The 16,043-nt window shown below is 52.5% G+C and overlaps 1 protein-coding gene across 2 annotated transcripts in view; it reads left to right on the top strand.

The window, feature by feature from the left end:
• Positions 1-1,091: 1,091 nt before the first annotated feature.
• Positions 1,092-16,043, top strand: part of KDM4B (lysine demethylase 4B) — a 74,899-nt gene continuing 59,947 nt past the window's right edge. For both annotated transcript variants that reach the window (XM_054650067.2, XM_054650068.2), the window contains exons 1-5: positions 1,092-1,215; positions 10,656-10,806; positions 13,073-13,248; positions 14,192-14,306; positions 15,549-15,742. In XM_054650067.2, coding sequence (XP_054506042.1) covers positions 10,666-10,806; positions 13,073-13,248; positions 14,192-14,306; positions 15,549-15,742 — 626 coding nt within the window. In that variant the 5' untranslated portion in view covers positions 1,092-1,215; positions 10,656-10,665. The remainder of the gene's footprint in view (positions 1,216-10,655; positions 10,807-13,072; positions 13,249-14,191; positions 14,307-15,548; positions 15,743-16,043) is intronic.

Consider the following 16,043-nt stretch of genomic DNA (forward strand, 5'->3'; position numbering starts at 1 on the left):
CCTCCATAGGTGCCAATGTACTGTTCTGTTCCTGGCTTTTTTAAGCAACAATCACAATTCCTCTGCAAATTGGACACTTTCTGGTGAGATGTGCCAAAATTACCTGTCCCAAATTACAAAGCCCTACCGGGGAAATGCCTGTGCTGCTCAGTGAGCGGGTTTGGCTGTGGCTACAAAGGGATTTTGTGCTGGGGCTGATGTGCTGGGCTGATGTTTCACCTCCCACTCCCACCCGGGCCCGTTTCTGGGCCAAATCCCCGGATGGGAACGGGAACAGGAATGAAATTTCCTGGGGAAAAACTCAGGGAGGGGAACGACAGCAGCAAGAGCCCAACCAAGGACCGGCTCCTGTTCTGGGCATTCCCAGGCCGGGCACGGACTGCGAGCTCTGCTGGGCCTAACTGAGCGCAAATGGGCGAATGCCCCCGATGCTTCCCGGGGCTGGGACAGGCGCCGTGCCCCGAGCTGTGCCCGGACACCGGCGGGGACCGGGACCCCAGAGCTCCCCGGGCAGCGCCGGCCGAGCCTCGGCTGTGCCCGGGGGCTGCGGGGATGGGGATCGGTGATTGATCCTTGCCGGTTCCCAATCCCCGCTGTCCCCCTCAATCCCTGCTTGTCTCCCCCGGTCCCCAGTATCCCCCCGATCTCCGATACCCCCTCAATCCCCGCTGTCCCCTCCGGTCCCCGCCGTTCCCCGCCCGGCGGCGCGGGGGCGCGCGCGCTCGCCGCTCCCCCATTGGCGCAGCGCGGCCGCAGCGCCCCCGCCCCGCTCTGTGCGGCTCCTCACGTCCTCACCGCCCCGCCCCGCGCCCGACGGGCACCTCGCGCCGCCAATCAGCGCCCGTCCGGCGCCCGCCTCGCCCAATAGCCGCTGGGGCCGGGCCGCCGGCAGCAGAAGGCGGCGTGCGACTGGCGGAAAGCGCCTGAGTGACGGGAGCGCTCCCCGCTGCCCCGCCCGTCGGTGGGCGGACCGTCGCTCCGCGCCGCCGGCCAATCAACACCCGCGCTCGCCTTGTTATTCGGCGATCGGGCTCGCCACTGGCTGGACTCGCCGTCCGTCCCCGGCGGCGCGGCCAATGGGCGCGAGGGCGGTGCCGCGCGCGGCCAATGGACGCGGCGGGGAGGCGGGCGCAGGTGGTGGCCGCGGGGCGCTGCGCTCGCCTGGGCGCCCCCCCTTCGCTGCGCCCCCCGCGCCGCCGAGGGCCCCGCGCGCAGGTACGGCCGGACCGCGCCCCCGCCCCGACACCGGCACCGCCACCGGCCCCGGCCCGAGCGGGCCCGCACCCCGCCACCCCGCGCTGCGCCCCCCGCCGCGCCGGGCCCGCCGCCGCTCCCGGCCCCGGCCCCGTCCCCGCCGCTCCTCCCGGCGCGGCCCCGGCGCTGCCGCTCCCTTCCGGGCCCGCGGCCCCCGCGCGGCCTCCCCCGCAGGCCGGCCTGGACGGGCCCGCACCGGCCCCGCCGCGCTTTGTGTGGGTGGCACCCCCGGGAAGCGGCGGCCCCGGGGGTCCCGGTGCCCCGAGCCGGGGCTGTCCGCGGGGATTCACCGCTCGCGGGGTTCGGGCGCACACGGGGATCAGTGGCGACCCCGGGGCTCGGCTCGGGGCCGGGGGCTGGGGGCGAGCAGGAGCTGCCGCTGGCTCCGTGATTCGGTGCTGGGAAAACCGGGGGCAGGAAGGTGACAGCGGCCGGGGCTGGGCTGTTCTATCGGTGCTTCCCTCCTCCGACACTGTCAGAGTCTGGGCCCAGCCGAGGCGCTTCTCTCCCGTTTCTGTGAATTCCTCTGTGAATTCCTCGTGCGTGTGCGCGGTGTGAGCCCGGCACAGCCCCGCTGTCCCCGGGCCGGGGGAGCGGGCACAGCCCCGGACCCTCGGGAGCTGCGGGGTTTGTGTGCCCGGGCTCTGGGGACTGCCCCGGCCCCAGCCGCTCCTGAGTGCGGCAGCAGAGAGGATGGAGGGGATGGGATGGAGGGGGAACCCTTCAGGAAACCCTTCCTTGGGCTCTGCAGAGGGGACAGGAGCTCGGGAGGGCTGGAGCGGTGCCAGGGCTTGGCATGGAGCTCAGGGGAAGGTGCTGGGCACTGCCCAAGGTGCTGGGCACTGCCCGGTTCCCCAGGGAATGGTCCCGGCCCCGTCAGGATGCCCAGGGTGGGATTGTTGGGGGTCTGTGCAGGCCCGGGGGCTGCACTGGATTCTCCTGCGGGTCCCTCCCGGTTCGGGACGTTCTGGGGTTCGCCCAAAGGTGTTCTTGGCTTTCCTGAGGCTCGTGGTTTTGAAGGTGTTGAGGAGCCAGGGGTGTTGCAGAGAGGCAGCTTTGGAGCCCTGTGTACTGAAGAATGAAGGCACCAGGGAGGGTCCATTTCATCCCCGCTCCCTCTGCGTTGGGATGGAGCTGCTGCAGGGGCTGGGCTGCTGCTCTGCCCTGGGACACTGGATCTGTGCTCTGTAACTCGTTTGTGAAAGCAGGACCCTCCCAAAACTAAATTTCCTTTAACCAAAAAGAGTGAATTTTAAGGAGCTCTGTCCGTCTGAAACCTGATAGTATTTCACCCACAACATTGCTTATTTCCTGGGAACTTTTGCTTTTTTCTCGTCACTTTCCTTCTCCCGTTTCACTGAAATTCACGGAGTCAGGGAAACCTCAAGCCTAGAATCTCAAACTTACAGTTACATTTTAGCAATTACATCAAGTAACTGTTGGAGCACCCAGTAATTGCTCTGTGACAGCAAGTTCCCAGTTCTTGGGCTTCCCTGTAACAAGAGAAGGAAGTTGGGGCGGGCTGACCAACTCCTGCAGTGCCAGAAGGATCCTGAAGGAATCCTGAAGGAATCCACGGCTGTTCCTGCCTCATGAGAGGCAGGAGTTCCTCCCATGCAAAAGAGAAAAGGAGATGTAGGTGGATATAAAGTGATTCCTTGTTCCAGAGCTGATGTTCATGGATGAAACATTCACTGGAGCATCTTTTGACAGGAAAATTCTGTCTAACCCTCCGTGGTGGATTGTTCTTTTTATGCTGATTGGAAAGAGATAATTGCCTTGACTGGCCCAGTGGGACCAGAATATATATATATATATATATATATAAAATATATATATATATGGTCCTATATATAAACTTGATGTATGAAATATGTTATATATTAATATATATACAAAAGGACATAAAATATATTTTTATATATAAAAATATATAGAAGGAGTCAGTTTTGTCAGTAAGTCAGAGCACTTTGGTGTCACATTCCAAGTTTGGCTTTAGGATGAACGTGGGCCTTTATAAATAAAAATAAATGGAGATTTCGCCAGCTTTTGATGGGAAGTCAAGAGAAAAATTCACTTTCAGGGAGAATCCCACCTGTTTGCTGTAGATAATCCTGGTTGTTGGTCATGGGGAGTGCTCACCCATTCCCCTGAGCTGTGGGGACACTGCTGCTCTCACTGGGAGCTGTTCTCAACTCCTGTCAAGCACCAGGGAAAGATTCAGCAGCTAAAGTGGGAGTTCCACAGCTCTGCAGGTGGTTTAGATCACCCAAAACACAGACAGCTCCTGAAAAACTCGGAGCTATTTCCATATAAAAGGTTGTAAGAAATTTGATGTGAGTTGGGAGAACCAGTTTGGCCAGCCCTGCTGGAAGGGCTCTGTGGGGATTTCACATTTATGCAGGGTTATGTTTTATTTCCTCCTGGGATGTCCAGCAAACCGTGTCAGCATCAGGAGGCTCTGATTCGCCTCGCAAGTTTAAATCTCATTTTTAGAGCGGGCAATCCACCTGAGAGCAGAAATGATCGTGGTGAGCTGCAGCAGCCTGGGAGCAAGGGAGGGAGAGCTCTTGGCAGTCAGGAGAAACTTGGGTGCTCCTCACTGAGTTCTGGGCTGTCAGGAGGGCTCGGGACTGGTGGATTCCCCTTCCTGACTCACCCAGGCTCAGGCTCTGCTGCGGGGAAGGGTTTGCAGAGCCTGCGCTGCCCCGCGTTCCTTCACTGGAGCATCTGTTAATAGCGAAGATGGATGACAGCTCCATGTGTCACACAAGTGAGGGATTTGCTTAATGGCTTTGGATGCCACTGGGATCCTCCGGGGCCGCACGGGGCGCTGCTGGAAGGAATTATTTGTCATCTGGTGAGGAATTCGAGGGGGTTTGTCCGTTTGCAGTAGCAGCTGAAACCCTGGATGCTGCAGAATGTTGGCAGAAATCCTGTGATTTCCCACAGGCTGGGGGATATTAATGGCTTATCACTGTGGGATATGAGAAAGGTTTCTCCCTTTCCCCTGTTCTTCACTAAACTGATTGTTGCTTAATAAGATTTTCTCTTTTTAACCTTTGTTTTGGACCAAATATGTTCTGTCTTGTCACATCTTAGGGGTAGAGCCGTTTGCTACCATGGCTTAATTAAGGTGCTTATTTTCATTTATATTTTCATTTATATTTTCATTTATATTTTCATTTATATTTTCATTTATATGTTCATATTCACTCTCCTTTATAAATGAGGCTGCTCCTCAGTCGTGCTCTCACTGGATTACACAGGAGAACACTTTTGTGTTCTGCCCTTCCTTGGTCTGGGTGTGCCTCACTCCTGGCAGAAGTGACCTGAAGCTTCGTTATTTTTGTGTTTTATAAGGCTCATGAACAAGCCACAGTTCCCAGATCCCCAGAGAATACAGGATTGCCCTTTTGTTCCTAAATCTCTTAGAAATCCTGCTTTTGAATATGACCCACAAGTGAATGTTGGAGGTTGGTGGGGGACTGAGGTGATTTCTGAGGTTTTCTGATATTCCTTCACAATTTTGGACACAGCCCAGGGCAATGGAGAGGCCTTTGGTGAGGTTTTGGTGCAGATAAGAACTTTTTATGGAGTTTCCCATATTTGATCTCAGTTCTGTTGGCAGAACAAGCAGCACAGCTTTGCCTGGGTGGGGTGGGTCAAGTTTGGAGCTGCAGCTTCCAGAGAGACCTGGATAAAACAGAGCTGGGATGGATCCAAATTGTCTCATTTCACCTCAAAGCTCTGGGGTTAATTTAGGCTTTAAATTGTCACTCCTGGAGCTGCAGGTTTGGCTGAAAGGTGTGAAATGGATGCGAGCTGGGAGAAGCCTGGGGGGGAATGAGGTACCTGGGGGTACCTGGGGGTACCTGGGCAGGTGAGCCAGGAAAGGGCTGGGGTTCCTGGGGGTTACCTGGGGGTTCCTGTCCAGGTGAGCTGGGGAGGGGTTGGGGGTACCTGGGGTTCCTGGGGGTTACCTGGGCAGGTGTTCTGCAGGGCCATGCTGGGCTGGGGTTCCTGGGGGTACCTGGGGTACCTGTCCAGGTGAGCTGGGGTTCTGCAGGGCCATGCTGGACTGAGGTTCCTGGGGGTACCTGGGGGTTCATGGGGGTTCCTGTCCAGGCTCGCTGGGGTTCTGCAGGGCTGTGCCAGGCTGGGGTTCCTGGGGGTACCTGGGGATACCTGGGGGTTCCTGTCCAGGTGAGCTGGGGATCTGCAGGGCTGTGCTGGGCTGGGGTACCTGGGTGTACCTGGGGGTATCTGGGGGTACCTGTCCAGGTGAGCTGGGGATCTGCAGGGCTGTGCTGCAGGCTGAGGTTCCTGGGGGTATCTGGGGGTACCTGTCCAGGTGAGCTGGGGTTCTGCAGGGCCATGCTGGGCTGGGGTTCCTGGGGGTATCTGGGGGTACCTGGGGTTCCTGGGGGTACCTGGGGTTCCTGGGGGTATCTGGGTGTACCTGGGGTACCTGTCCAGGCTCGCTGGGGATCTGCAGGGCCATGCTGGGCTGGGGTTCCTGGGGATACCTGGGGTTCCCTGGGGTTCCTGTCCAGGCTCGCTGCAGTCCCGCAGGGCTGAGCCAGGCTCGCTGCTCCTCTGCCCGAGCTCGGGAGCATTCCCGGCATGTGCCGGCAGCTGGAAGTGGGTCAGTGTGTCACACCCAGCCCGGGCATTGCCTCGGGCACAAAACCAGCCCAGGGCTTCCTTTTGTATGGGCAGGGTGGTTAAAAACGCCTCTGACAGCCCCGTTTGTTGAGGGCTTTTGTTATAAAAATCTAAAGGAGCTTAGAGAAGTCAAGCAAGTTGCTGAGAACCCCAGGCTTTCTGTTCTGGAAGGAAAACTGGGAATTAGTCCCCACTAAGGTGTTTTCTGATGCAGGAATCACCTTTTGGGCAAAGCTCTGCAGTGATTGGGGTTCCTGCTTGCTTTGCAAGGTTCTGGTGTCCTTTCCTGTAGGAATAAAGACTGTGAGGAGCTGCCTCATTTATAAAGGAGAGTGATTGACCCTATGAAAATATAAATGAAAATAAGTACCTTAATTAAGCCACGGCAGCAAATGGCTCTACCCCTAAGTTGTGACAAATAATCGAGGCTCCTGCTTGCCTTGCAAGGTTTCTGATGTCCTTTCCTGTAGGAATAAAGACTGTGGGATAATTTATTTTAACATTTGCAGTGCCGCTGCCTTGGATTGAGGTGCCGTGGGTTAAAACTTGGAATTCCTGTTCAGATTCCACGGCTCAGTCCATGTCAAGTGCCTTTTATAACACTCGTTTAAGTTGTTTTTGAAAGACCCCTGGAGCCTCGAAGTGGAGATAATAAATGCAGCAGAGATAACTGGTGCCATGCAGCAAACTGAGCCTCCTGCAGGCCTTGGGGAGGCTGGGCCTCAGTCAGTTCACAATCAGCTTTGTGAACTGATTTGTGTGGTTTTAGGGTGAGTTTATCTCGTCTGTTCGGTCAAACTTTTGAGGTTTTGAGGTTCTGATCTGGATTTAGTCAGAAATAACCATTACATGTTATTGTTATTTATTATTGCCTCAGGCAGTAATAAACTGCTTTAAAGTCATCCCCATTTATTGCTCTTAAATGCAACCACTTTTTTTTTTCCCCTTTTAAATACAGTTTGTGACTAAATAATTTTGTTGTTAGAAAAGTGTGTGAGTAACTGTGCACTTCTACAGCAAAGAGGGTGTTTTGGGGGAAAATTTTATTTTCCCTTAATGAGCTACATATGCTGCTTGATTTCAAGTACAGGAGGATCTGGAATTGTGGAGGAGTCTCGTGGAGTGTAAAATTTGATAGAAAATAACTCTCAATTTGTCAAATCCCAAGCACTGTAGATCTTCATCCCTGTGCTGGGTGGGAATGTTGTTTCTGTTCCTCTTTCCCAAATATTTCCTCTGTTGTGTTTACTTAGCCTTTATGGAGGATATACAAGACTCAAAGCAATTTGAATGTTAAAAATGTGATGAATTGAATCTATAAATATTTCTGGGGGAAAGGTGTTTAAATCCTTGCTGTAATTGCACAGTTGTTTAAAACCGGGCCGTGCAACAGCAAACTTCAGACTTAAAAATTTACATTTTGTTTGTCTAAGTGCTGGAATCTGATTCTTGGGAATAGAGAGGAAGGAGATCATCAGTGGGGCAGCAGCAGGAACTGCTCAGAAATCCCAGCCCTTCTCCTGGAGGAAGGATTCCCAGCCTGTCAGTCCTGTAGCAAGCTCAGTCCTTGATCTCAGCTGGGTGTCTTGGACTTTTTCTGTGCTGTACAAAGGTTTCAGCCAACAGGTGCAGCATTTCAGTCACAAAAGTGCCTTGGTTCACATCAGTTTTGGAAGGGAAGCGTCTCATGTGAAAGTCATTGAAATTAAAGCTCAATTCTTTGTGTGCACCGAGATCGTCCCTCTGGAGACAAGTTTTTGTGCTTCCTCACAATGGTTGAAAATTAGAAGGTTTTCATAATATTCCAGGTTGTTACTCTCTCACAAAGAAACAGAATGGATCCAGCTGAGACAAATACCTTCACTCTTCTTTTCGGGAGCTGATGGGGGCTCTGAGTGCAGAATCCTCCTCCTCAGTATTGAGAGAAGGGTTTGTTCCCCCCTGGCCCTCACCTGCAGCCCTGCTGGGGCTGGGAGGGGCCCTCAGTGCTCTCAGAACAGTCAGATCCCTCTCTGGAACCTTCCAGGGATGCTGGCAGCTCGTTAGGGCGCTGCTTAATTGGGGCCATCTCCTGAAAATGCCGGATGAAGCTGCAGCCCCTGTCCTGCTGTGTGTCCTGGGTGATCCCAGGAGCTGGGACAGAGCTGGCCACGGCTCCTGGGATGGAGGTGGCCACGAGTCCAGGTCCTGGCAGTGCTTTCCCAGAACAATTCCATGTGGGAAGCGCTTGGGACAGAAATTCTCCCCTCCCCAAGTTTTCCCTGGGCCTGGGTGTTCCCAGCTCCTTGGGGCTGCTGGGGGAAGCTCCCACATCTCACTGAGCTCATGGAGCTGATTCCCCCCCTCTTCCCATGAGCTCTCTGGCCATTTTATTGCAATAGTTTAATTAGTTTGATTAGCTAAATGTACATTATCTGGGGCAGGTGTTGAAGTGTTCTGTAGATGGGACTGCACATGGAAAAATCTTGTGTTTTGCTGTCTCTGAACTAAAGAATTCCAGAGTGCCAGGTGATGCTGCTTGTATTGAGGCAGTAGACCTTTTAATTAATTAATTAAGCTTTGCAGGAAGTAGTTTTATCCTTTGATTAATTGATTAAGCTTTGCATGCGGTAGTTTTTGTTCTCCCTTCCTTACAGGAGCACGTATTTTCACTCTTTGCTCCGGGTTTATTGCCTAAAAAATTGGAATTTTGTGAGAGAATCTTGAGGGAAGGACGGGATAAAGCCTGGCTTTGGCTGTTTGTTTTGCCCTGGCTGTGGGTAAAGCTGCAGATCCTGGGCAGCCTCTCTGGAGCAGATGGTGCTGGCAGGGCTCCTGCTCAGGGTGGAATTCACTCCTGAGCCAGCTCCTGCCGGGGCTCCCCGCTCCCCTCGGCCCCTGCCTTTTCCAGACCCTGCCCAAAAATAACCCCAGTGTTCCCAGAAGGTTGTGGCAGGCTGTGGGGTGGTTTCTGCCCCTGTCCCATCCCCTGCAGCCCTTTCCTCCAGCTCAGCCCCCTTTTCCTGGGGGATTTGAGCAAACCTCTGGCAGATGGGTCCCCAGCTCCCCTGGCTCATCCCAGGGATTTCCTCCTTGTACTCCTGCAAGACATTTGTGCAGGAAAGCCTCCCCCTGGGCACGGATCAATCTGCTGCTTCTCCTGCAGTGCTGACCCTGGAACAGCGGGTTTTGTTCTCAAAAGGCAATTTTTGTTCCTTCTTTGGCAAGGTTGGGAATCTCCTTGGGCAGGGCCACCCTGAAGATGGAGGGGCTGCTTAAATGGCCCTTTTGTTTCCAAGCTGCAACAATTCCTGTTGGAGATGAGAAGTGAAGTATCTTGGGGTGAACAGGGTGAAATGGTGTTTTTCTCCCTCAATTTGTTTTGCTCTGGGATTTCCTGCAATACTGGGATTCATAATTTGATTTTATTCTGGGCTGGGTTCTGCATCTCTGGCTCCTGGCTTGGGAAGGGCTTTTCTGCCTGTGAGAAGCTGTGATTTTATGCATAAAATTCTTTTAAAGACTCCTTGGGGAAGGACATAAGACTTGCAGATCCTTGTTTTGAGACAAATTTGCATAAAAGTTACTGTGTAAAACTCTAATGTTTTCTGGCTTCTAAAATTTCACTCAAAACTGTTCAAGTGCCTTCGAAATAAAAAGTTTTACCCAATTAAAATGAAACCTTGGTGCTCTGGGTGTGGAGTCTGCCCACTTTAGCTGGTTTTAATTCCAGGGGCTGGGAGCACTGGCTCTCTCTGGGGCGAGTTCTGTGCCACACTCACCCATTCAAACACAGAGCTGGGAGAACTCCCTGCTTCATTTGGTGTTTTCCTAACACTGTGAGTACTTCCAGGAGCATCTGCAATGCTCCTTGGCTGCTTTGAAATCAGTTTAAACACACTTTAAATGCTTTTTTTCCACGTTAAAGCCTGGCAGGAGCTGTTTCCCTGCAGTTCATCCTCCACAGCCCAGCACTGCCATCTCGTGAGTGCTCAGGGTGTGGAGCTGCTGCAGCTCCTCCTCATGGAGAACTCCTTCCTGGGCATATTTGCAGCTGAAATGCCACTAAAACCTCTTATTTCCCTTACGGATTTCCTGCATAACCTTAAAAAAGTCCATTTTAAAAATCGGGATTTCACCCTGAACGGTTTGAGAGTTTGTTTTGGGTGTTTTGGAATTGTGTGTCTGTATTTCTTGTAAGACTTGCCTGACACTTTGTTCTGTTTATGTACGTTGCAAAGACAAAGTGTAATGAAAATACATTAAAAAAAAAGAAACCCCTTAATTTTATAATTTTTAGTGTAGTTTAGCACATGAAAAAAAACCCCAAATTTGGGAAAGCTGTTGGGTTGAACCTAAACAGAAAACGGTGAAGCATTTTGTTGGAACACTTGTGGGGTGGCAGGTTGTGCACAGTGCCAAAGCTGAAGGTGGTGAGGAGTTGTTATTTTTGTGGCACCATCCTCATGAGGCACCACTTTCTGTGCTGAACTGGGGGCAGATGTGGTTTATATTTAGCCCCTGGCCGAGCTCTCGGGTGATCCTGGTGTCAGGAGCTCCTGACTAAGTGGATTTTTGGTTGGGAGCTCCTCATGTCCGTGTCAGAGGGTCGTTCTTCCAAATCCCCCCTTGCGGGAGTCAAGGGAGGAAATGAAAAATCTCTGCAGGCTTTCTGTGGAGCTCCTTAGAGCTGGGAGTTAAAAACCAAAGGTTTAACCAGTGTCCCCTTTCCTCCCTGTGTGTCCCCTGTGCAGGACTGGAGCTATGGGGTCGGAAAACCCCAGCCCGCAGAACCCTGGCTGTAAGATCATGACCTTCCGGCCCTCGCTGGAGGAGTTCCGCGACTTCGGGAGGTTCATCGCCTTCATGGAGTCCCAGGGAGCCCACAGGGCAGGGCTGGCCAAGGTGAGGGTGGGTGAGGGCAGGGCTAGGCAAGGTGAGGGTGGGCAAGGTGAGGATGGGCAAGGTGAGGAGCTGGGCAAGGTGAGGGTGGGCAAGGTGAGGGTGGGCAAGGTGAGGGTGGGCAAGATGAGGGGATGGGCAAGGTGAGGGCTGGGCAAGGTGAGGGGATGGGCAAGGTGAGGGTGGGCAAGGTGAGGGCTGGGTGAGGGCAGGGCTGGGCAAGGTGAGGGGATGGGCAAGGTGAGGAGCTGGGCAAGGTGAGGGGATGGGCAAGGTGAGGGCTGGGCAAGGTGAGGGTGGGCAAGGTGAGGGTTGGCAAGGTGAGGAGCTGGGCAAGGTGAGGGGATGGGCAAGGTGAGGGCTGGGCAAGGTGAGGGTGGGCAAGGTGAGGGTTGGCAAGGTGAGGATGGGCAAGGTGAGGGGATGGCCAAGGTGAGGGGCTGGGCAAAGTGAGGATGGGCAAGGTGAGGGGCTGAGGGCTGGGCAAGGTGAGGGGATGGCTGGGGCAGGGATGGGCAAGGTGAGGAGCTGGGCAAGGTGAGGGAATGGCCAAGGTGAGGGTGGGCAAGGTGAGGGTGGGCAAGGTGAGGGGATGGCCAAGGTGAGGAGCTGGCAAGGTGAGGGTGGGCAAGGTGAGGGGATGGCCGGGGCAGGGCTGGGCAAGGTGAGCGCTGGCCAAGGTGAGGGGCAAGGTGAGGCAGGGCTGGGCAAGGTGAGGGGCAAGGTGAGGCAGGGCTGGGCAAGGTGAGCGCTGGCCAAGGTGAGGGGCTGGCTGACCTGAAATACTCATATTAATCCTACAAGTAAAGTAATTTCTTTACAATATCTGGAAGTCACCAACAAGCTCTATTAAAATAATCTCCCTAGCAAAGTCCTGGAAGGTAATTGCTTGTACACTTGAGTGGACAAGGAAACATTCCACAGAGAGCTCTTCATCAATAGCCAGCTCTCTTTAGAGCAGCAATAAACCCAGTAATTGACCTGTGTTTTAGAAGAAATAAGAATTATTTCATGCCTAACAGCTTTATTTCTCCACTGTGCTTTATTAAGGCCAGCTAAACACCACTCCTAACAAGTCCTTGTCAGAGCAAATGATCTCATCAGCCTGTGCTGACATGGCCCAAGTGCTGACAAGCCCCCAAACCCAGGGCTGCAGTGTCTGTGACAGTTCCATGTTTCTGTCCCTGCAGTGTCTGTGACAGTTCCATGGTTTTGTTTTCTGCAGTGTCTGTGACAGTTCCATGGTTTTGTCCCTGCAGTGTCTGTGACAGTTCCATGGTTTTGTTTTCTGCAGTGTCTGTGACAGTTCCATGTTTCTGTTCCCTGCAGTGTCTGTGACAGTTCCATGGTTTTGTCCCTGCAGTGTCTGTGACAGTTCCATGTTTCTGTCCCTGTGCAGGTGATACCCACAGCTGCAGTGTCTGTGACAGTTCCATGTTTCTGTTCCTGCAGTGTCTGTGACAGTTCCATGTTTCTGTCCCTGCAGTGTCTGTGACAGTTCCATGGTTTTGTTCTGCAGTGTCTGTGACAGTTCCATGGTTTTGTTCCCTGCAGTGTCTGTGACAGTTCCATGGTTTTGTCCCTGCAGTGTCTGTGACAGCTCCATGTTTCTGTCCATGGGCAGGTGATACCCACAGCTGCAGTGTCTGTGACAGTTCCATGTTTCTGTCCCTGCAGTGTCTGTGACAGTTCCATGTTTCTGTCCCTGCAGTGTCTGTGACAGTTCCATGTTTCTGTTCCCTGCAGTGTCTGTGACAGTTCCATGGTTTTGTCCCTGCAGTGTCTGTGACAGTTCCATGTTTCTGTCCCCATTGCAGGTGATACCCACAGCTGCAGTGTCTGTGACAGTTCCATGTTTCTGTCCCTGCAGTGTCTGTGACAGTTCCATGGTTTTGTTTTCTGCAGTGTCTGTGACAGTTCCATGGTTTTGTTCTGCAGTGTCTGTGACAGTTCCATGGTTTTGTTCTGCAGTGTCTGTGACAGCTCCATGTTTTTGTCCCTGCAGTGTCTGTGACAGTTCCATGGTTTTATTCCCTGCAGTGTCTGTGACAGTTCCATGTTTCTGTCCCTGCAGTGTCTGTGACAGTTCCATGTTTCTGTTCCCTGCAGTGTCTGTGACAGTTCCATGGTTTTGTCCCTGCAGTGTCTGTGACAGTTCCATGTTTCTGTCCATGGGCAGGTGATACCCACAGCTGCAGTGTCTGTGACAGTTCCATGTTTCTGTCCCTGCAGTGTCTGTGACAGTTCCATGTTTCTGTCCCCATTGCAGGTGATCCCCCCCAAGGAGTGGAAGCCCCGGCGCACCTACGATGACATTGATGACATGGTGATCCCAGCTCCCATCCAGCAGGTGGTCACGGGCCAGTCAGGGCTCTTCACCCAGTACAACATCCAGAAGAAGCCCATGACCGTGGGCGAGTACCGGCGCCTGGCCAACAGCGAGAAGTGCGTGCCTGCAAGGGCTCCACATGGGCGTGGGGCAGCTCCTGGGAAGGTTTCCTTTCCCTAAACTGGCTGATGAGAAAGTGCAGCCGTGTTAAATGTGGAGCATTTGGGGGGAAACTGCTTTTGTTGAGTCTCAAACCAGTTTGTGACTTGCTGGGTTTTGGTGTATCTCGGAGCTGAGAGTTGGTGTAGAGGGATTGTTCAGGGTCAGCATTTGGCTGAGGATCTTTCTGAAAAGAATGGCTTGGGACCAAAAAAGGATCCCTTGGCTCTTCTGGAAAAGGTGTTCCATGGCTGGGGTAGAAATCCAAATACTTTGGGGTGCTTGGGCTGAGACTGGTGACAGGAGTGTCTTCCACAGTGCCTGGGGACTCTGCAGGGCACTTCAGTCAGCTGGGATGTGCCAGCTGCAGTCTCATCCTGGTTCCAGAGTCTGGAGTTCTCCAGAGTTCTGGAGGACCCTGGGCTTTAATCAGGACTGAGATGATGCAGTCATGGCTTTAAGCTGAAGGAGGGTGGATTGAGATGGGATATTGGGCAGGAATTGTTCCCTGGCAGGGTGGGCAGGCACAGGGTGCCCAGAGCAGCTGGGGCTGCCCCTGGATCCTGGCAGTGCCCAAGGCCAGGTTGGACATTGGAGCTTGGAGCACCTGGGACAGTGGAAGATGTCCCTGCCCATGGCAAGGGTGGTTCTGGGTGGGATTTAAGGTCCCTTCCAAGCCAAACCATTCCAGGATAATCAGCTTTGGAGTTTCCCTGAGGTGGGATAACCTCACCTCACGTTTCCATGGGATGGGGATGTGGTGCTGCACGTCCAGCCTGCCCCAGAGGGTTTGTGCAGAGGTGGGAAAGCAGCAATTCTGTGAATTAGAGGTGAAATACACCCTCAGAGCTGCTGTGCTGGCTGCCCTCAGGACTCCTCCATCCCTGTGTTCCCTGGCAGGTACTGCACCCCTCGGCACCAGGATTTTGAGGACCTGGAGCGCAAGTACTGGAAGAATCTCACCTTTGTGTCCCCCATCTATGGGGCTGACATCAGTGGCTCCCTCTATGATGCAGTAAGTGCAGTGCTTCTCCTTCATTTATCTCAGACACTGACCTCCTTATTGCACTTTTCTCATTGAGGAGCTGTAATTCAGAATTTCATTGATGTAGCCACCCTAAAAAAAACCCCAATACCTTTGTGTTTTTCCCCTCATTACAAAAGTGGGACTAAACTTCCCCTGAGATTCAGGATAATAGTCAGTGGAAGCTGTGAAAAGCTGACTTTTAGTAGAAAAATGAAGAAAAGTGTGATTTAAACAAATTCTTCTGGAGACTGGCAAAAAATTGTCTATACTTTGGGTTTTGTTTCTTTTTTAAAGGAATAAAATGGAGATTTCTGCTGAAGCTCCTTAGAAAGCCGGAGAAAAACAGCATTTTAAGGAAATGGTGCTACATCAAAAATATTTTTTGAGTCTTAACATAAATAATTTGCATTTGGATTTTAAATTATTTACATTTGGATTTTAAATTATTTGCATTTGGATCTTTTCCTTGTAGGCAGCTCCATTAGGATACAATGCACCTGCACACTGAATTATTTTACAATTCAAATTGTTTGAGCTTTTCCATGGTGAAATTTCATCCTCTGCTTCAAGTAATTCTGTAAACGATAAAGGTTTCTCTCTTCTTACTCTTTTTAGGCAGATAATTTAAATCTCTTCCTCTGTAGTTTTCTTTTGAGTGGGAAGTGGCTTTCTTTGGAGTGTTGTCTGATTGTGTGTGAGTGCATGAGTATCTTTTTATTATCAGTGTGGTTTAATATGGGATTAATTAGAATAAGCAGAGGTATCTGAGGTGCTCAGAGCCAAGCACATCTCAGGGGTGCAGGGGCTTTGGTGCTTGGCTGGGAGTGTCACATCCTTCCCCTGCTGCCATCAGGGTGGGGACACAACCAGGCACCAGCACAGCTGTTCTCAGGTGGTTTCCTGGTTTTACCTGAAGCTCTGGCCTGAGGCAGAAGGTTCTGCCCCTTTGGAAACACTGGGGTTTCTGCCCAGGGGAAGAACATCTGAGAGGAGTGTGTTTTACCCTGAGTGTTTGCTGCGTTCATTACCAGAACAGTTAATTGCTGCTGAGGTATTGCACAGTGCAAGAGCCTCTTCAGAGTGCTGGAGCACCAAAGAAACCTTCCTGGAGGCAGAGGGGCTTCAGTCAATGCAGGTGGCACCAGCAGCAGCCCCTGAGGCCCTGCAGGGAGCTGAGGGCTGTGCCTGCCCCTGCCATTCCCAGCACAAACCATTTCTGTTGGCTTCCAGGACGTGGATGAATGGAACATTGGCAACCTGAACACCCTCCTGGACATGGTGGAACACGAGTGTGGCATCATCATCGAGGGGGTGAACACTCCCTACCTCTACTTTGGCATGTGGAAGACAACTTTTGCTTGGCATACAGAGGACATGGATCTCTACAGCATCAACTACTTGCATTTTGGGGAGCCCAAATCCTGGTAAGTGAGGGCTCCTGGACACCACTAAAATATCCTTTCCCCAGCTCTACCAAATTCCATCAGGTTTACCTAATCTCTCAATTCCCATTTTTTCTCTCCTCTTCCCTCCTACTTTACATTTAAAAGCAATTTCACTTTCTTTCATGCTGGCTTGCTCAGAGGCCTAATTCCTGACTTTCAGCAGGATTAGGGAGACTTGTTGACATCACGATTAAAACCAGATTTCAACACTTGGGGATTTTTGCAAACTAATGCACAGGAGAGCAAATGGGGATGGGAGTGTGTGGATGCTTCAGAGGCA

This window comes from Agelaius phoeniceus, chromosome 29 (genome assembly GCF_051311805.1).
Source record: "Agelaius phoeniceus isolate bAgePho1 chromosome 29, bAgePho1.hap1, whole genome shotgun sequence".
In the NCBI taxonomy this organism is placed as follows: Eukaryota; Metazoa; Chordata; class Aves; order Passeriformes; family Icteridae; genus Agelaius; species Agelaius phoeniceus.